Source organism: Nerophis lumbriciformis, linkage group LG12 (genome assembly GCF_033978685.3).
Source record: "Nerophis lumbriciformis linkage group LG12, RoL_Nlum_v2.1, whole genome shotgun sequence".
NCBI classification, from domain to species: Eukaryota; Metazoa; Chordata; class Actinopteri; order Syngnathiformes; family Syngnathidae; genus Nerophis; species Nerophis lumbriciformis.
In genome coordinates, this window is record NC_084559.2 from 36,645,646 (window position 1) to 36,668,339 (window position 22,694).

At 38.3% G+C, this 22,694-nt stretch overlaps 1 protein-coding gene across 5 annotated transcripts in view; it reads right to left on the minus strand.

Annotated features, from left to right (window-relative positions):
- The window catches only part of ssbp2b (single stranded DNA binding protein 2b), a 316,774-nt gene that overhangs the window by 97,185 nt on the left and 196,895 nt on the right, over window positions 1-22,694 (minus strand). For all 5 annotated transcript variants that reach the window (XM_061986544.1, XM_061986545.1, XM_061986546.1 and 2 more), the window contains one exon: window positions 11,088-11,160. In XM_061986544.1, the coding sequence (XP_061842528.1) occupies window positions 11,088-11,160 (73 nt within the window). The remainder of the gene's footprint in view (window positions 1-11,087; window positions 11,161-22,694) is intronic.

Consider the following 22,694-nt stretch of genomic DNA (forward strand, 5'->3'; position numbering starts at 1 on the left):
CAATTTTATAAAAACTCTAAAAATGTTGTCAAAATATTATGATAGTAATTGGAATTTTACTTGGCAAAACTATGACAAAAGTCATAATATTACTCAAAAAAATGTCACCATTTTACAAGAACAACAAAAAAATGGGCAAGATTGTGATAAAAGTCAGAATTTTATATGACAAACGTCGCCATTTTGCATTAAAAAGTAATAATTTTACATAAAAAAGTAATAATTTTACGGGAAAATTTTGCAACATTACAGAAACAGAAAGAATATGAGAAATTGTTCCCAATTTTATAAGAAAAAAGTCGACACACTGTGAGAAAAAGACTGCTTTAAGTTATTTTATATTTTGGGGAATTTTTTGTTCGTAATTGTTTTTTAATCTACATTATTTACTTCAAGTTATTACATTATGTCTCTATATATGTATTTATTTATTTAATTATTATTAAATATTTATTATTAAAATACGTTTTTTAGTAGAACAGTTTTTTAAAATTTTTTGTTTGTAATTGGTTGAGTTGTTTAGGGCACGTCCGACCGGTAGGAGGCCACGAGGAAGACCCAGGACACGTTGGGAAGACTATGTCTCCCGGCTGGCCTGGGAACGCCTCGGGATCCCCCGGGAGGAGCTGGACGAAGTGGCTGGGGAGAGGGAAGTCTGGGCTTCCCTGCTTAGGCTGCTGCCCCCGCGACCCGACCTCGGATGAGCGGAAGAAGATGGATGGATGGATGGATGGTTTTTAATCTTCATTATTTACATCAAGTTATTACAGTATGTCTCTATATTCTATTCTATTCTATTCAGATTGATTTTATTGTTTTTTTTATTTTGGACAAAGGGGGTGCATTTCAATTTCTTACACACACTTATTACATATGTTGGCCAGAGGGGGAGCACTTCAAATTTTTACACACACTTGTTATTTCATATGTTGACCAGAGGGGGAGCACTTTTAAAACCGACACTCAGTCAATTTGAAAAATACGTCCTTTTTGGAACCACCCTAATTTTGATAGATTTCACCACCAGGGGTGCAAATGAGACATTCTCTATTAGATGCAATGGTTTTCCGTATTGGGACCATGATTTATGTCCTAACTTGTTCACTGGTCCTCATATGGAAGGTACTTTTCCTCATTGATGTCTCAAAAAGGGGAGAAATACAAGAAAACACACACACACACACACACACACACACACACACACACACACACACACACACACACACACACACACACACACACACACACACACACACACACACAAAAGGTCACAATTTCACAAGTAAAACTTAGAATTTTGGCAGTATTATAATAAAAGTCGTAATTTTACACAACGCAAGTCAAAAGTTTTCAAAAAAAACTGAACATTTGTGCAAAAGTTGGAATTTTACAAGAAAAGCTTAAAATGTTGGCAATTTTATGAAAAGAGTTGAAATTTTACCCAACAAAAGTCACAATTTTATAAGAAAACTTTAAAATGTTGGCACTATTATAACAACACTCAGAATTTTACTGGGCAAAACTGTGACAAAAGTCATCATTTTACTCAAAAAATTTCATTATTTTACAAGAATCACAAAAAAATGGGCAATATTGTGATAAAAGTCCTAATTTTACATTTTGCATTGAAAAGTAATAATTTTACATTAAAAAAAAGTAATAATTTTACGAGAAAATATTGCAATATTACAGAAACAGAAAGAATATGAGAAATTGTTCCCAATTTTATAAGAAAAAAGTTGACACATTGTGAGAAAAAGACTGTTTTTAGTTATTTTATTTTTGGGGGAATTATTTGTTTGTAATTGGTTTTTAATCTTCATTATTTACTTCAAGTTATTACATTACATCTCTACATACATATTTAATTTAATTAATCTTGGTCATAGACAGCGCATTTCAATTTATTGTTATTACATATGTTGGCCAGAGGGGGAGCACTTCAAATTTTTACACACACTTGTTATTTCCGACACAGTCAATTTGAAAAATCCCTTCTTTTTGGGACCACCCTAATTTTGATAGATTTCACCACCAGGGGTGCAAATGAGACATTCTCTATTAGATGCAATGGTTTTCCGTATTGGGACCATGATTTATGTCCTAACTTATTCACCGCTCCTCATATGGAAGGTACTTTTCTGTGTTGATGTCTCAAGAAGGGTAGAAATACACACACACACACACACACACACACACACACACACACACACACACACACACACACACACACACACACACACACACACACACACACACACACACACACAAAGTCAGAGTGTGCCAGCTGATGATGTAACCTTTTCCATCCCCACGTTCTTTGTTCTCCTCTTAGTTACCACAAGCCACTAAAATGGTAATTTATTGTCGTCTCGGTCAAACCACCACCATCGACTGACCTCCTTTTCACCTCCTCACTTTTTTGCCTCATCTGAACCACGCTGAGGACACACTCGCATTCAAGGAAGAGTCATGGAGGCGGAGATAAGGACGAGCGAGGTATCCAAAAAGGCGCATTAGTGGCGATCACAGTCAGTGATATCATGGAAAAGACATCAGCTTTAAGACGTCATGCTCAATGTTCTCTGGTGTCACTTCTTTTAAATTCCTGCACCGACATAAAAAAAAGCCTATCATGTTGGCTCAGCAGTATTGGTCCCGGCTAATTCAATCAGCTGTTGCATTTACTGGACACACACTCAACAAGGCGAGGTTGTTTGTTAGAATGTGCTCAACATGCACCACATGTACAAACCCTATTTCCATATGAGTTGGGAAATTGTGTTAGATGTAAATATAAACGGAATACAATGATTTGCAAATAATTTTCAACCCATATTCAGTTGAATATGCTACAAAGACAACATAATTGATGTTCAAACTGATAAACATTTTTTTTTTTTTTGCAAATAATCATTAACTTTAGAATTTGATGCCAGCAACACGTGACAAAGAAGTTGGGAAAGGCAATAAATACTGATAAAGTTGAGGAATGCTCATCAAACACTTATTTGGAACATCCCACAGGTGAACAGGCAAATTGGGAACAGGTGGGTGCCATGATTGGGTATAAAAGTAGATTCCATGAAATGCTCAGTCATTCACAAACAAGGATGGGGCGAGGGTCACCACTTTGTCAACAAATGCGTGAGCAAATTGTGGAACAGTTTAAGAAAAATCTTTCTCAACCAGCTATTGCAAGGAATTTAGGGATTTCACCATCTACGGTCCGTAATATCATCAAAGGGTTCAGAAAATCTGGAGAAATCACTGCACGTAAGCAGCTAAGCCCGTGACCTTCGATCCCTCAGGCTGCACTGCATCAACAAGCGACATCAGTGTGTAAAGGATATCACCACATGGGCTCGGGAACACTTCAGAAACCCACTGTCAGTAACTACAGTTGGTCGCTACATCTGTAAGTGCAAGTTAAAACTCTCCTATGCAAGGCGAAAACCGTTTATCAACAGCACCCAGAAACGCCGTCGGCTTCGCTGGGCCTGAGCTCATCTAAGATGGACTGATACAAAGTGGAAAAGTGTTCTGTGGTCTGACGAGTCCACATTTCAAATTGTTTTTGGAAACTGTCCTCCAGACCAAAGTGAACCATCCGGATTGTTATAGGCGCAAAGTTGAAAAGCCAGCATCTGTGATGGTATGGGGGTGTATTAGTGCCCAAGACATGGGTAACTTACACATCTGTGAAGGCGCCATTAATGCTGAAAGGTACATACAGGTTTTGGAGCAACATATGTTGCCATCCAAGCAACGTTACCATGGACGCCCCTGCTTATTTCAGCAAGACAATGCCAAGCCACGTGTTACATCCACGTGGCTTCATAGTAAAAGAGTGCGGGTACTAGACTGGCCTGCCTGTAGTCCAGACCTGTCTCCCATTGAAAATGTGTGGCGCATTATGAAGCCTAAAATACCACAGCGGAGACCCCCGGACTGTTGAACAACTTAAGTTGTACATCAAGCAAGAATGGGAAAGAATTCCACCAGAGAAGCTTCAAAAATGTGTCTCCTCAGTTCCCAAACGTTTACTGAGTGTTGTTAAAAGGAAAGGCCATGTAACACAGTAGTGAACATGCCCTTTCCAAACTACTTTGGCACGTGTTGCAGCCATGAAATTCTAAGTTAATTATTATTTGCAAATTTATGAGTTTGAACATCAAATTTCTTGTCTTTGTAGTGTATTAAATCGAATATGGGTTGAAAAGGATTTGCAAATCATTGTATTCCGTTTATATTTACATCTAACACAATTTCCCAACTCATATGGAAACGGGGTTTGTACAAGCAGACATGGTTTGTAGACAGAAAAGGGAGAACGGACGCATTTTGGCTTAAAACTGACGATAAAGGTGAAGCTATTCCACTGAAACACCCTCAGGAAGAGGTGCTTTAAAACATAGCTAGCTAGCTAGCAGCTAACATACATCCGCAGTCGGCAGTGTTTTAGCTACTTCTAAATCACTAATCCTCGCCTCCATGGTGACGAATAAAGTACGATTCTTACAAGTATCATCTCTGCAGGACGAGGAATAGCTAAACATGTTTCACTACACACTGTAGGAGAATACAATAGCTCACCGGCGTCACCGCTAACAAAAGCTATCGCGCCTGAATGTAAACAAATGCCATGGGTGGATTTACACCTGACATCCACTGTAATGATACCAAGTACAAGAGTGTATCTAGTCGATACTATTCTGATTACATCAATATTTTTTATCATCACAAAATCGTTTTTATTTAAAATGAAAATATGTCCCTGGACACATGAGGACTTTGAATATGACCAATGTATGATCCAGTAACTACTTGGTATCGGATCGATACCTACATTTGTGGGATCATCCAAAACTAATGTAAAGTATCAAACAACAGAAGAATAAGTGATTATTACATTTTAACAGAAGTGTAGATAGAACATGTTGAAAGAGAAAATAAGCATATATTAAAAGTAAATGAACAAGTGGATTAATAATACATTTTTACAGCTTGTCCTTTATAATTTTGACAAAATAATAGAATGATAAAAGACACAATATGTTACTGCATATGTCAGCAGACTAATTAGGAGCCTTTGTTTGCCTACTTACTACTAAAAGACAAGTTGTTGTTTATTTAAGGACAAAATTGTTCTTCGATTGCAATAAGAAACATATGTTTACTGTACCCTAAGATTTTTTGTTAAAATAAAGCCAATAATGCAATTTTTTTTATGGTCCCCTTTATTTAGAAAAGTATCGAAAGTATCGAAATACATTTTGGTACCGGTACCAAAATATTGGTATCGGGACAACCCTAGTCCCTTGAAAAACCGAATCGTCCCACGTTTAGAGTACACGTTCCGTATTGCGTTGTCAAGGGACGCACTTTGTCCCTTTATTTTTGTGACCGTGAGAATAAACGAAAGTCTGAAATATAATAGTTTGACTTTTCTGTCATTTTTGAGTATTTTGCAGAGTGGCATTTTTTTCTCCTCAAGAAAAAAGGAGCAATCCGGGTAGCGACATATGTTGCTGTCACACCCGCCAGAGATGTGCTAACTTACTTTATTTAGAAGTGTCATTTAGCAACTCTGCTCTGTTGTTGTCATTACAGTAAAAATGTCTCGCCCTCAAACACTAGTTGTGCATCTAAGTGGTTGAAGAGAAACACAGCTCTATGATGGAGACCAGGGCCGCAATAACCCAAGTGGGGGCACTGGGGGTGAGGGGGTTTTGGAGGCTCACCCGCCCGAAAACACAGTTTGAAAAGAAAAATATATATACATTAACGTTCATGAATACAGCTCTTTCGCAAGTGTAATAGTAGCCAATCAACTTCAAGTAAAGTGCTGCCTGTGTTTTAGCTCAATGGTAGTACGCACTCTGAGCAGTGGGAAAAAACAACACAGAGAGAGAGAGAGAGAGAGAGAGAGAGAGAGAGAGAGAGAGAGAGAGAGAGAGAGAGAGAGAGAGAGAGAGAGAGAGAGATCACTAGACGAAGCTGTGCTCTTTGTGATTGACAGCTATGAACACCAATCATTGCATTCCGAAATGAGGGCCTCCTGATAGGGTGAGATTAAGGTATCCTTGATAGTGACATTACACTTTATAATAGTGACACTACACTTTATAATAGGGACACAACACATTCTGATAGCAACACTACACTTCATGATAATGACATTGCACTTGATAATAGAGACACTACACTTTATAATAGTGACACTACACTTTATATTAGAGACACAACACATTCTGATAGCGACACTACACTTTATGATAGTGACATTGCACATTCTGATAGTGACATTGCACTTGATAGTAGAGACACTACACTTTATAATAGCGACACTGCACTTTATAATAGGGACACACCACATGCTGATAGCGACACTACACTTGATGATAGTGACATTGCACTTGATAATAGAGACACTACACTTTATAATAGTGACATTACACTTTATAATAGTGACACTACACTTTATGATAGTGACATTGCACTTGATAATAGAGACACTACACTTTATAATAGGGACACTACAACTTTATGATAGTGACACTACACTTTATAATAGGAGCACTACACATTCTGATCGCGACACTACATTTTATAATAGTGAAATTACACTTTATGATAGTGACATTGCACTTGATAACAGAGACACTACACTTTATAATAGTGAAATTACACTTTATAATAGTGACATTGCACTTGATAATAGAGACACTACACTTTATAATAGTGACACTACACATTCTGATAGTGACATTGCACTTGATAGTAGAGACACTATACTTTATGATAGTGACATTGCACTTGATAATAGAGACACTACACTTTATAATAGTGACATTACACTTTATGATAGTGACATTGCACTTGATAATAGAGACACTACACTTTATAATGGTGACATTACACATTCTGATAGGGACAGTGCACTTGATAATAGAGACACTACACTTTATAATAGTGACACTACACTTTAAAATAGAGACACTACACATCCTGATAGTGACACTACACTTTATGATAGTGACATTGCACTTGATAATAGAGACACTACACTTTATAATAGTGACATTACACATTCTGATAGTGACATTGTACTTGATAATAGTGACACTACACTTTATAATAGCGACACTACACATTCTGATAGTGACACTACACTTTATGATAGTGACATTGCACTTGATAATAGAGACACTACACTTTATACTAATGAAATTACACCTTATGATAGTGACATTGCACTTGATAATAGAGACACTACACTTTATAATAGTGACATTACACTTTATAATAGCGACACTACACAACCTGATAGCGACACTACACTTTATGATAGTGACATTGCACTTGATAATAGAGACACTACGCTTTATAATAGTGACATTACACTTCATGATAGTGACATTGCACTTGATAATAGAGACACTACACTTTATAATAGTGACATTACACATTCTGATAGTGACATTGCACTTGATAATAGAGACGCTATACTTTATGATAGTGACATTACACTTTACGATAGTGACATTGCACTTGATAATAGAGACACTACACTTTATAATAGTGCCATTACACATTCTGATAGGGACATTGCACTTGATAATAGAGACACTACACTTTATAATAGTGACACTACACTTTAAAATAGAGACACTACACATTCTGATAGCGACACTACACTTTATGATAGTGACATTGCACTTGATAATAGAGACACTACACTTTATAATAGTGACATTACACTTTATAATAGTGATACTACACTTTATGATAGTGACATTGCACTTGATAATAGAGACACTACACTTTATAATAGGGACACTACAACTTTATGATAGTGACACTACACTTTATAATAGGAGCACTACACATTCTGATCGCGACACTACACTCTATGATAGAGACACTACACTTTATGATAGTGACATTGCACTTGATAATAAAGACATTACACTTTATAATAGAGATACTACAACTTTATGATAGTGACACTACACTTTATAATAGGGACACTGCACTTTATAATAAGGACACTACACATTCTGATAGTGACACTACACTTTATGATAGTGACATTGCACTTGATAATAGAGACACTATGTTATGATCCGCTGCCCGGATCATATTTTTTGTTTACGTTTTCAAGATACTTGTGTTTTTGGTTAGTTTTGGACTCCTTGAGTACCTGTTTTGTACACCTGAGTTTGTTGCCATGGCTACTTATTATTTTCACCTGCCGCGTTTGTTCCCGACACGCACCTGTTTGTCATCACTGACATTATTATTTAAGCCTGTCCTCCCTGTCATTCGTTCTTGCCTCGTAGTTTGTTTTCATGCAACAGTTGACGACTTTTGTTCTGGATCTGTACCTGGTAGCTTCCACGCTAGGTTCGGTTACTTGCTAGCTCCCACGCTAGTCTTTCTTAGTTTTACCTTTTGTGCTATGAGCACCCTTTTCTTTGTTCCAGTATAATTTATTTATTAAATAAATACTTTCTTACCTACACGCTGTGTCTGACGCCCGTCTGCATTCCTGAGAGAACGAACCCCGCATCACAATGCGCCCCGGTCGTTACACACTACACTTTATAATAGTGACATTAAACTTTATAATAGTGACACTACAACTTTATGATAGTGACACTACACTTTATAATAGGCGCACTACACATTCTGATCGCAACATTACACTTAATGATAGAGACATTGCACTTTATAATAGTGAAATTACACTTTATGATAGTGACATTTCACTTTGTAATAGGGACGCTACACATTCTGATAGCAACACTACACTTTATGATAGTGACATTGCACTTGATAATAGAGACACTACACTTTATGATAGTGACATGGCACTTGATAATAGAGACACTACAGTTTATAATAGGGACATTACAACTTTATGATAGTGACACTACACTTTATAATAGGTGCACTACACATTCAGATAGCAACACTACACTTTATAATAGGGACACTGCACTTTATAATAAGGACACTACACATTATGATAGCAACACTACACTTTATAATAGGGACACTGCACTTTCTGATAGCGACACTACACTTTATGATAGAGACACTACACTTTATAATGGAGTCACCAAAGATATTGATAGTGACACAACACTTCATGGTATGGACACTACACTTTATGACAGCGACACTTCACTTTATGACAGGCACACTACACTTTTTGATAGGGACATTGCACTTAATAAGAGTGACACTACACTTTATTATCGTGACATACACTTTATGGTCGTGACATTACACATTATGAGAGTGACACTACACTTTATAATAGGGACACTACAACTTTGTGATATAGACACTACACTTTATAATAGGGACACTACAACTTAATGATAGTGACATTGCATTTTATGACAGTGACACAACACTTTATGATAGCAACACTACACTTTATAATAGGGACATTAAACCTTACAATAGTGACACAGGACTTCATGATAGGAACACTATACTTTATGATAGCGACATTACACTTTATGACACGGACACTAGACTTTTTGATAGGGACATTGCACTTAATGAGAGTGACACTACACTTTATGATATTGACACTACATGTATCTGGTAATACAGTAACTTACCAAAGGGTGGGGGAAATAATAAACGGATGACAAAAAACGCTTGGAAGATACGGCTAACAGGAGTCACTGTTGTAGCCTTCATAGCCATTAATCATTGCCGGAACTCATTTTTTCAGCTCATTTCCATAGCAGCGCACTCGCAACTTCTGGCAACAACTGTGTGTTCCTACTTCCGAAAACATTCACTTGTGTTTTTTAATCATGGCAGACTCGGTAACAAACATTGAAGACAACTATTTTTGAACAAATGAGGATTCACAACATTATCTTTTTGAAGCTGAATATACAGAGGATGAACTTTTGGTTCTAGAAGCGAGTACAGAGAAAAGCTGGAACATTAGAGCAGACGGAAGCTGGGAAAGTGAGGTCGGCGTGACTCATATAGCTCATGTGGAGTTTGGAGCCAAGCTATGCCGACATAAATTGAGTGCTTACCCAAAATAAACTGGAAACGTCTCCGGCCATACATGCGTGTTACAGTACAAATGCTGTCAAGCCAGCTGTGTACAAACAAAGCATGAAATGTGGGCTAATACATTACAGATACTGTAAAATGATTGTTCAGTCAGTACAGATTGGTGTCCTATCGCATTATGTTGTGAATTGCACACTTCGACGCTATTCGGGTGCTGACACAGAAGCAAGCTTACTCTCACCGTGGTTAGCTTTTACGGCGATGTGTTACTACGCTAGAAAAATAATTCCCTTGAGTTCGCTCTTATAACAACAATGTCGCTACAGCATGGTTAATACACAGGTTACTGAAAGTATTGTTGGCGGTTTTTGGATGCATTTTTAAAGTGATTTACAGGTAAAAATGGATTGCTCCCATTAGCTGCATTGCGAGCCACCTAAAACGAGCCCATTTTTCCATGTTAGAAATGCAGAAAAATAAAAAACCTTTTGTTATCTTGTCTCTCATAAGGAGTGTGAACAATCGGCAAAATTCCCCCAAAAAAGTGCAGTTCCCCTTTAAAATTAAACATTATATTTCTGTTTTCACACTGATGAAAGTTGAAGACCTGCTCCATCATAAAGCTGCCCACTGAATTTATACTGCTTTAAAGTAAGACTTCTGTTATAGAATTATGTTCATTTGTATATTTAAGATACAACATATTTCATGCTGTTGATGCTGTGATTTTACACACACACACACACAAGGAATATTTAAAAAAAAATATTTGCCATGCATTCAATTCTAATTCAATTCTGCTTGAGGTGAAATAGTATAAAATGTGTGTTCGTAGATTGTCAGTGATCATATAATCCACAAAGGTCGAATGGATGCAACTTTGAAACATCTTCAACAAACAAGAAGAGTCCAGTTGCCTCTATTCAACCTTATAAAAAGTCAATTCACACATATAAAAAAGGCTTAAAAAATGCTGCCAGGTGTCCCTTATTTTTTTTCCCAGGGAGTTGGCAACCCGAGAGGTGACTTACCTCTGAGAGGAAGGTCTGTGCTGACTTCTGTGCTCCTACATGCAGCAGGTACTCGTACACATACAGAGCCAACCTGCACATAAAAGACAAGGATGGGCTAATTAGTCTACTTCTTTAATATGAGACACTCTGCATTTATGAGCAATATAAAAAGTACCAAATGTAGTAAACTGCTGTCGTAGACGTATAGTTTTCTGCAAACTCATTGAAGTCAGCTCAAGCTACAGCTGCTAAACACTCTGACTTCATCTATTGATTTTTACGGCTTATCATGGTCAGTCGGGGTTGTGGAGAGCTGGAGCCGAAAACCAGCTGACTTTACGTGATAGGCTGCGTAAACCTGAGGCTGGTCGTCAGTCAATCACAGAGTATAGAGACAGAAATTCACATATCAATACAGTCCCAGTTCATTATTTTCTCGTTGTTTCATATTACTGTTGTGTTGCGACCAACATGGTAGAGCATGTGGTTTAGTGAATGGGTTGACTCTCGTTTTTTTCTGATGTCTAAAAACATGTAGAGTATGTTACTCTAATTGAAGACTCTAAAATGTCCGTTGGTGTAAATGTGAGTCTATATGTTCCTGTTATTAACTGTTGACCAGTCAGGGACTACTCAACCTCTCAACGAAGGCAACGCTCCAGCCCACCCTTGACCCTGAACAGGGTAGGCCGGGGGTTAGGAACCCGCGGCTCATTAGCGCCACCCTGGTGGCTCCATGGACCTCTTTCAGAGATGTGTGAACATGGAAAAAGATGAAGAAAAAAATATATTTTTTGTTGTGATATATTTTCTGTAGGAGGACAAACATGACACAAACCTTTCTAATTTTTATAAATCTCACTGTTTTTATGCAACATATTTCACTGATGAGATTATTTGGCAAGCACCGTTTTGTCCTACTAATTTCAGCGATCCTTGAACTCGTCGTAGTTTGTTTACATGTACAACTTTCTCTGATGCTGCCACAGAAATACTTTTTTGTATGCCACTATTTTTTGTCACATTTTGTCCACCAAACGTTTTATGCTGGGCATGAATTCGCAAAGGTGAGCTTTGTTGATTTTATTGATTTGCTGGAGTGCTAATCAAGCATATTTGGTCAGTGCATGATTGCAAGCTAATCGATGCTAACATGCTATTTAGGGTAGCTGTATGTATATGTTGCATCATTATGCCTCGTTTGTAGGTATATCCCAGCTCATTCAATTTCCTTTACTTATGTCCTCTGTGTATTTAATTTATATTTGCATGTCTCATGACAGTGTTGGCCCTGCGATGAGGTGGCGACTTGTCCAGGGTGTACCTCGCCTTCTGCCCGATTGTAGCTGAGATAGGCTCCAGCGCCCCCCGCGACCCCAAAGAGAATAAGCGGTAGAAAATGGATGGATGGATGGATGTCTCATGACATATTATCTGTGTGGAATATTGGCTGCATTTCTGATAGTTGTTTGTGTGCCATGTTGTTCCAGACCACAGCAAACGTTACCCAGCTTGCAAAGATTGTAATGAACTCATTAGAAGAAGACAGATGATTAGAATTTTACAAGTTAATGTATGTAAATATTTGTGTAATGAACAACATTAAATTATGAACAATAAACAAATTTAAGACTACATTGACAACAACAATTTTTTTTTTTTCCCAATGATTGTCACACACACACTAGGTGTGGTGAGATTATCCTCTGCATTTGACCCATCACCCTCACCCCCTGGGAGGGAAGGGGAGCAGTGAGCAGCAGCGGTGGCCGCGCCCGGGAATCATTTTTGGTGATTTAACCCCCAATTCCAACCCTTGATGCTGAGTGCAAAGCAGGGAGGTAATGGGTCCCATTTTTATAGTCTTTGGTATGACTCGTTCTGTCCAATGTTTTTATAGTCCAGACAATGTCTAAAGTTCAGTGGAAAAAGGGGAAAACAAGGTTGATAGGTCCTGGAGGGGGAAAAAAGTGTTCGATATCTCCTACTGCAGTGAAGTCAATTTAATCATCAATCAATCAAAGTTTACTTATATAGCCCTAAATCACGAGTGTCTCAAAGGGCTGCACAAGCCACAACAACATCCTCGGCTCAGATCCCACATCAGGGCAAGAAAAAACTCAACCTAATGGGATGACAATGAGAAACCTTGGAGGGGACCGCAGATGTGGGGAAAGCAGATGCGCAGATGTGTCGCTTAAGAACAGGAAATTGAGGCTACATTTTTTACATTCTCAATGGATTTCAGCAATAAACGGTTGTAAAAACGTTTATCAGGCCAAGTTCTGCTGATTCATGAGAATTTGAAATAATCACCATGAGAAACTAGAACCATCCGGCTTCGGATCAATGTTTCAGTCTGGGGGTGTAAAGGTGTTATGTTACTTGCTAGAAAAGACCATTACTCAAACACCACCGTCTGTCTGAGTATTGTTGCTGACCGTGTCTATTCCAATAAGATCAAAGTATGATCACATATTTTAAGAGGGGAACATGTTGCAGAGCTAAACTAATCATCTAAATCAAGGGTGCCCACACTTTTTCTGCAGGCAAGCTACTTTAAATTGACCAAGTCGAGGGGATCTACCTCATTCATATATATCCATCCATTTTCTACCGCTTGTCCCTTTTGGGGTCACGGGGTGGTGCTCTAGCCTATCTCACCTGCTTTCGGGCATAATTTATATTTATCTATTTATGAAATAGATGTTTTTATTAACAAGTTAAAGGTGTTTAATGATAATACAAGCATGTTTAACACATATATATTCCTTTCTTTCATCAAGACAAGAATATAAGTTGGTGCATTACCTGATTCTGATGACTTGCATTGTTTGGAATCAGACAGTAGTGATGATAACTTCCACATTTTCAAATGGAGGAGAAAAAAAAGTCCTTTTTTCTGTCCAATTCTACATGAAAGTGGTTTTTGGCATCTTATTTGTCCAGCTTCCATACCCGTTTTTAAAACCCTTTACAAGAAATACATTTGCGGCAAACTCCGTAGCTTGCTAGCTTGTGTGTCCAAAATTATTTCGACACTTTTCGGTACTTTTCTAAATAAAGGGGACCACAAAAAAGTGCATTATTGGCTTTAATTTAACAAAAAATCTTGCGGTACATTAAACATATGTTTCTTATTGCAATTTTGTCCTTAAATAAAATAGTGAACATACAAGACAACTTGTCTTTTATTAGTAAGTAAGCAAACAAAGGCTCCTAATTTAGATGCTGACATATGCAGTAACATATTGTGTCATTTTCTATTCTATTATTTTGTCAACATTATTAAGGACAAGTAGTACAAAATAGATTTTTAATCTACTTGTTCAAGTACTGTTAATATCTGCTTACTTTCTCTCTTAACATGTTCTATCTACATTTCTGTTAAAATGTAATAATCACTTATTCTTCTGTTTTTTGATACTTTACATTAGTTTTGGATGATACCACGAATTTGGGTATCAATCCGATCCCAAGTAGTTACAGGATCATACATTGGTCATATTCAAAGACCGGTACTTTTCAGAGGCGGTATAGTACTGAAAATGATTCATTAGTATCGCGGCACTATATTAATACCGGTATACCATACAACCCTAGTTCCAGGTAAAATTCCAGAATAGTTTAGCGCCCAAGGAATGTATCAGCATGCATAGATGCTGGTTGTCCTAGAACCCCTTTGGAAAGACACTACAAGCCTGCTAAATCTGGTCCAGACTCCCCTTAAACCAGGATAAAAATAAACTAAGTCCCCAGACTGTCTGGCCGTCTTGAAGACGATGGACTGTGCACCTTTCTGCTCTACTCACAGGTATGTCTCCTCCTCTGTCTCACTCCCCATCTCCTTTGTCACGTCCATCCTTGTTTCCTGCTGCCAGTCCGACAACATCCATTTCGCCCTGCCTTCCTCGCTGCCCGTGTTTGTTTAATGATATGTGGAGTTACGCTCTTTTATGTCCCTTTTGTCCCTCATGCTGCCTTGTCGTTGCCATGTCTCACCAAAGAGATAGAGACAGAACCTCGTACAGGGACAAGTTCGACAAAACAACGAGAAGCTCGACAAAACTCCCGACACCTCGACAACTGAACATGAATAAAACATGTGTCCCACTACATTTTTTACCAGGCTCTGAACATGTCGAGGAACAACTTAGTTTTTTGTCCAAGTCTATACGTATCTCTACCTATACGTGTCGTGTATTTGCCTTGATACAGTATATTTACAGAGATAACATGATACTAGGGCTGGGCGATGTACCGAGTTTGTAATATACACTATATTGCCAAAAGTATTTGGCCCCATCCAAATGATTAGAATCAGGTGTCCTAATTACTTGGCCCGGCCACAGGTGTATAAAATCAAGCACTTAGGCATGGAGACGGTTTCTACAAACATTTGTGAAAGAATGGGCCGCTCTTTGTGATTCCAGCGTGGAACTGTCATAGGATGCCACCTGTGCAACAAATCCAGTCGTGAAATGTCCTCGCTCCTGAATATTCCAAAGTCAACTGTCGGCTTTATTATAAGAACATGGAAGAGTTTGGGAACAACAGCAACTCAGCCACCAAGTGGTAGGCCACGTAAACTGACAGAGAGGGGTAAGCGAATGCTGAAGCGCATAGTGCAAAGAGATCACCGATTTTTTGTACAGTCAGTTACTACAGAGCACGTACAGTATGCAGAGAGCTTCATGGCATGGGTTTCCATGGCCGAGCAGCTGACACTGAAGCCATACATCACCAAGTCCAATGCAACGTGTCGGATGCGGTGGTGTAAAGCACGCCGCCACTGGACTCTAGAGTAGTGGAGACTTCTTCTCTGGAGTGATGAATCACACTTTTCCATCTGGCAATCTGATGGACGAGTCTGGGTTTGGAGGTTGCCAGGAGAACGGTACATTTCGGACTGCATTGTGCCGAGTGTGAAATTTGGTGGAGTTGGAATTATGGTGTGGGGTTGTTTTTCAGGAGTTGGGCTTGGCCCCTTAGTTCCAGTGAAGGAACTTTGAATGCTCCAGGATACCAAAACATTTTGGACAATTCCCTGCTCCCAACCTTGTGGGAACAGTTTGGAGCGGGCCCCTTCCTCTTCCAACATGACTGTGCACCAGTGCACAAAGCAAGGTCCATAAAGACATGGATGACAGAGTCTGGGGTGGATAAACTTGACTGGCCTGCACAGAGTCCTGACCTGAACCCGATAGAACACCTTTGGAATTAATTAGAACGGAGAGTGAGAGCAAGTTTTTTTTATTGATTGATTGAAACTTTTATTAGTAGATTGCACAGTACAGTACATATTCCGTACAATTGACCACTAAGTGGTAACACCCGAATAAGTTTTTCAACTTGTTCAAGTCGGGGTCCACGTAAATCAATTCATGGTACAAGTCTTTCTCGACCAACATCAGTGTGTGACTTCACCAATGCGCTTTTGGAATGGTGGAAAATTCCTATAAACACACTCCGCAACCTTGTGGACAGCCTTCCCAGAAGAATTGAAGCTGTAATAGCTGCAAAAGGTGGACCAACATCATATTGAACCCTATGGGTTAGGAACTGGATGGCACTTCAAGTTCATATGTGAGTCAAGGTTGGTGGCCAAATACTTTTGGCAGTATAGTGTATATCAATATATTCTTAAACAAGATATGAATTAAGAAAATATCTTAATATCGATATAATTTGTTTCACGTTAAAATGACCAAACGCCGCTTATTTGTTGTGTTCCTTGATTCTCCCCTGCTTCCCACTCCCTCTTATGGCCGACTAAACCCCTCTCCTTTCTACTTCCAAGGCGCACGTACCCTCTCCCACCCACTGCAATGAGGGAACTCTCCTGAAGGAATCAATAAAGTACTATCTATCTGTCTATGACCCACAACAACAACACACAAGAAGGTTTACGGCTGCAGTGGTAAAAACTACAGTTTTTCATGAAAAATAATTAACTTTGCGATCGTTACCATGCATGATCGTTACCATGCATGATCGTTATCATGCGTTCGTTACGTCTCGTCTCGATTACTGTAACGTATTATTTTCGGGTCTCCCTATGTCTAGCATTAAAAAATTACAGTTGGTACAAAATGCGGCTGCTAGACTTTTGACAAGAACAAGAAAGTTTGATCATATTACGCCTATACTGGCTCACCTGCACTGGCTTCCTGTGCACTTAAGATGCGACTTTAAGGTTTTACTACTTACGTATAAAATACTACACGGTCTAGCTCCAGCCTATCTTACCGATTGTATTGTACCATATGTCCCGGCAAGAAATCTGCGTTCAAAGAACTCCGGCTTATTAGTGATTCCCAGAGCCCAAAAAAAGTCTGCGGGCTGTAGAGCGTTTTCTATTCGGGCTCCAGCACTATGGAATGCCCTCCCGGTAACAATTAGAGATGCTACCTCAGTAGAAACATTTAAGTCCCATCTTAAAACTCATTTGTATACTCTAGCCTTTCAATAGCCCCCCTTTTTTTAGACCAGTTGATCTGCCGTTTCTTTTCTTTTCTCCTCTGCTGCCCCCTATCCCTTGTGGAGGGGAAGACACACAGATCCGGTGGCCATGGATGGGGTGCTGGCTGTCCGGGGTCGGGACCCGGGGTGGACCGCTCGCCTGTATATTGGTTGGGAACATCTCTGCGCTGCTGACCCGTCTCCGCTCGGGATGGTTTCCTGCTGACCCCACTGTGGACTGGACTCTTACTGTTATGCTGGATCCACTATGGACTGGACTCTCACAATATTATGTTAGACCCACTCGACATCCATTGCATTCGGTCTCCCTAGAGGGGGGGGGTTACCCACATATGCGGTCCTCTCCAAGGTTTCTCATAGTCATTCACATCGACGTCCCACTGGGGTGAGTTTTTCCTTGCCCTTATGTGGGCTATACCGAGGATGTCGTTGTGGCTTGTGCAGCCCTTTGAGACACTTGTGATTTAGGGCTATATAAATAAACATTGATTGATTGATTGATTGAACTTAAAAATCGAAGCTACGTTAGCGAAGCTTAACAACATTTTCCAGCTTGGCAGTAGCTTGGCTACTTTTTAAACAAGTAGCGATCACCGTAGCATTATGAGATGACTAAGACTATCTCTTTTTTTAATAATGTTCAAGATGTATATCAAGACTCTTCTTCTTTGTATTTTGTGAACAGTTTTTTTTTTTTTACTGAATCATAATAGTACTTTGTTTTATTCCCTTACTTAATCCATTCCATAACTTAGTTCCACATACTGATTTACTAAAGGTTTTAAGTGTTCTACGTGCATACAATTGTTTTGAATGAGGTTTTCCTCCAAGGTTATATTTCTCCTCTTGTGTTGAGAAGAACTGTTGCACGTTCTTGGGTAGCAGGTTATAGTTTGCTTTGTGCATAATTTTAGCTGTTTGGAAATGCACCAAATCATTGAATTTCAATATTTTTGATTCAATAAATAACGAATTTTATTGTTCTCTATATCCAACATTACGTATTATTCTAACTGATCTTTGGTTAACAAGGTAAGTGAATGAAGTGTATTTTTAGTGTTATTTCCTATATTTCTACACAATAAGTCAGATATGGTAACACTAGCGAGCAGTAACAAACATGAAGCAAGCTCGTAAATTGAGGTACCACTGGATATGAACACAGAAAAATATTGCAATATAGTTAGTTTAGGCATTCGTAGCACAGTTATTGTAACCGATATTATCATAGGTAATATTATTATTATCATTAATATGATTATTATTATCACGGTATTGTTGAATGTTTTTTTAAAAGTACTCATACACATATACTAAAAATGTTTAATTAAAAAAAAAAAAAAGATATAAACGCAATATATTTAGAGTAGGATTGTACGGTATACTGGTATTAGTATAGTACCGCGATACTAATGAATCATATTCGGTACTATACCGCCTCTAAAAAGTACTGGTCCACCCCCTTCACCCCCCCTGTTGTCGTCACGTCATGTCATTGCTGGTTTTATGAGCAGAGGAGCATGTTCGGCAACGTATAATCACGGAGTACTTACAAGCAAACACAGTGTGTAGACAGACAAGGGAGAATGGACGCATTGTGGCTTAAAAACTAACGATAAAGGTGAGGCTATAACACTGAAACGCCCTCAGGAAGAGGTGCTTTAAGACATGGCTTGCGAGCTAGCAGCTAACGTCCATCCGCAATCGTGTTTTAGCTTTTAATAAATCACTAATCCTCGCCTCCATGGTAACAAATCAAGTAAGTTTCTAACAAGTATCATCCATGCAGGACGAGGAATAGCTAAATATGCTTCACTACACACCGTAGCTCATCGGCGTCAAAATGTAAACAAACGCCATTGGTGGATCTACACCTAACATCCACTGTAATGATACCAAGTACAGGAGCGTATCTAGTCGGTACTACTATGATTACATGGATATTTTTTGGAATCAGAACATCCTCTTTCGTTTTTTTTTAATTTGTGTTATGTTTATAAACTCAGGAAATAAGTCCCCGGACACATGAGAACTTTGAATATGACCAATGTATGATCTTGTAACAGCTTGGTATCGGATTGATACCCAAATTTGTGGTATCATCCAAAACTAATGTAAAGTATCAAACAACAGAAGAATAAGTGATTAATACATTTTAACAGAAGTGTAGATAAAACATGTTAAAAGAGAAAGTAAGCAGATATTAACAGTAAATGAACAAGTAGAGTCATAATTCATTTTCTACCACTTATCCTTAATAATTTTGACAAAATAATAGAATGATAAATGACACAATATGTTACTGCATATTTCAGCAGCTAAATTAGGAGCCTTTGTTTGTTTACTTACTCCTAAAAGACAATTTGTTCACTAATTTATTTAAGGACACAATTGCAAAAAGAAACATATGTTTAATGAACCCTAACATTTTTTGTTAAAATAAAGCCAATAATAAAAAATGTTGTGGGCCCCTTTATTTAGAAAAGTATCGAAAAGTACCGAAAAGTATCGAAATATCAGGACAACACTAATTTAGAGTCATATTCTTGTTGTTTGAGTGTTTAAAGTTGTGTTTAAACGTTTATATCGTGGTACGCTGTTTGTTTGAGTTTGAGTTTGAGTTTGAGTTTGTGTTTATTTGGAACATGCAAACATACAACATGATACATCACAATTTCCAGTTTCTCTATTCAAAATGTTCGAAAAGGAGTAGGAAGAGGCAGAGTTTATTTAATCCTACCCCTTTTCCTTTACATAGGTCTTGCTAAAACTTTTGTTCACTTCCTGTTCTCAATTTTTCTTCACAATATACTCCATAACTAATAACAATAAAAATAAATAAACAAATACATGATAATTAGTGAAGTAAGTTATATTTCATATGGTGAGATGAGTAAAATTATCTTGAAAATGAATGAATGGATGGATGAAATAAATTCAGAATGTTCATCATGGTTCTTCTTCTTTGTACTTTGTAAACACTTTAAGTTTGAAGAGTTTCTTGGAGTGGATGATATATCCATAAACGTGGATGCATATGCAACAGTGCAATATATTTATCTGTACAGTAATCTATTTATTTATATCTGCACCTTATTGCTTTTTTATCCTGCACTACCATGAGCTAATGCAACGGAATTTCGTTGACAATAAAAGGAAGTCTAAGTCTAAGTCTAAGTCTAATTAGTATTTTGTTTATTTACTTAATCTATTCCATAATTTAATTCCACATACTGATATACTGAAGGTCTTAAGTGGTGTACGTGCGTACAAATGTTTTAAATCACATTTTTCTCTAAGATTATATTTCTCCTCTTTTGTTGAGAAGAATTGTTGAACATTCTTGGGTAGAAGATTATAGTTTGCTTTGTGCATAATTTTAGATGTTTGCAAATTCACTATGTCATGGAATTTCAGTATTTTTGATTAAATAAATAAAGGGTTTGTATGTTCTTTATAGCCAACATTATGTATTATTCTGACTGATCATTTTTGTAACACCGTTAATGAATGAAGTGTACTTTTGTAGTTATTTCCCCATATTTCTGCACAATAACTCAGATATGGTAACACTAGTGAGCAGTAGAAAATATGGAGTGTTTTTTGGTCTAGAACATGTTTTGCTTTATTCATTATTGATTGTGTTTCTTGCTACTTTATGTTGTATATTTTTTACATGAGATTTCCAGTTCAATTTATCATCAATCTTTATACCTAGAAATTTGGTTTCATTTACTCTGTCAATTTCTAACAGGCAAAGCTGTTCATATCTCTCGAGTTAGCATTTGAGCTCGCTTCCTAGCTTCCATTTTTTAGTAAATGAGCAATATCACGGTTGGTGAGTTTATCGACGAGCAGTTATCAACCACGGTTTTACTTTCAAACGGTGAGACTAACTGAGTTTTACCGCGATTTATCATGAATTAAATCCCTAAGTTGGTGTGGTCACTTCAGTTAAAATGAAAGGAACACGTTGAGGCATAGATGGGAATTACAAAGAATATTTTTTTGTATGAGCAATGAAAGAGTTTGTATACAAGTTTATATCCGAACTTGATTTAAAAGCTAAGACATAAATTAGACATTAACATCGCACTACTATCTTTGTTAAAGGCCTACTGAAACCCACTACCACCGACCACGCAGTCTGATAGTTTATATATCAATGATGAAATCTTAACATTGCAACACATGCCAATACGGCCGGGTTAGCTTACTAAAGTGCAATTTTAAATTTTGCGCGAGATATCCTGCTGAAAACGTCTCGGTATGATGACGCCTGTGCGTGACGTCACGGATTGTAGAGGACATTTTGGGACAGCGAGGTGGCCAGCTATTAAGTCTCTGTTTTCATCGCAAAATTCCACAGTATTCTGGACATCAGTGTTGGTGAATCTTTTGCAATTTGTTCAATGAACAATGGAGACAGCAAAGAAGAAAGCTGTAGGTGGGAAGCGGTGTATTGCGGCAGGTGTTGTGCCGGATAACGCACCCCCGCCGTAGAATACACCCCCTGACTGTTGTGCCGGATAACACAGCCGGTGTTTCATTGTTTACATTCCCGGAAGATAACAGTCAAGCTTTACCATTGGCCTGTGGAGAACTGGGACAACAGAGACTCTTACCAGGAGGACTTTGAGTTGGATATGCAGACGCGGTACCGTGAGTGCGCATGCAGCTGCGGCTTCCAAACATTTGATCGCTTGCCCGTACGTGCGTGCCGCTATGTGCATGTCACGTACGTAACTTTGGGGAATTTGGGGAAATATATGTGCTGTATGAACTTTAGGGAGGTGAACAGTACTTTGGGCTGTGGGATAGAGTGTGTTGTGCAGGTGTTTGAGTTGAATTGGCGGGTAATATGGACGGGAGGGGGGAGGTGTTTGTTATGCGGGATTAATTTGTGGCATATTAAATATAAGCCTGGTTGTGTTGTGGCTAATAGAGTATATATATGTCTTGTGTTTATTTACTGTTTTAGTCATTCCCAGCTGAATATCAGGTCCCACCCGCCTCTCACAGCATCTTCCCTATCTGAATCGCTCCTATACTGCCCTCTAGTCCTTCACCCTCACTTTCCTCAAATCTTTCATCCTCGCTCAAATTAATAGGGAAATCGTCGCTTTCTCTGTCTGAATCGCT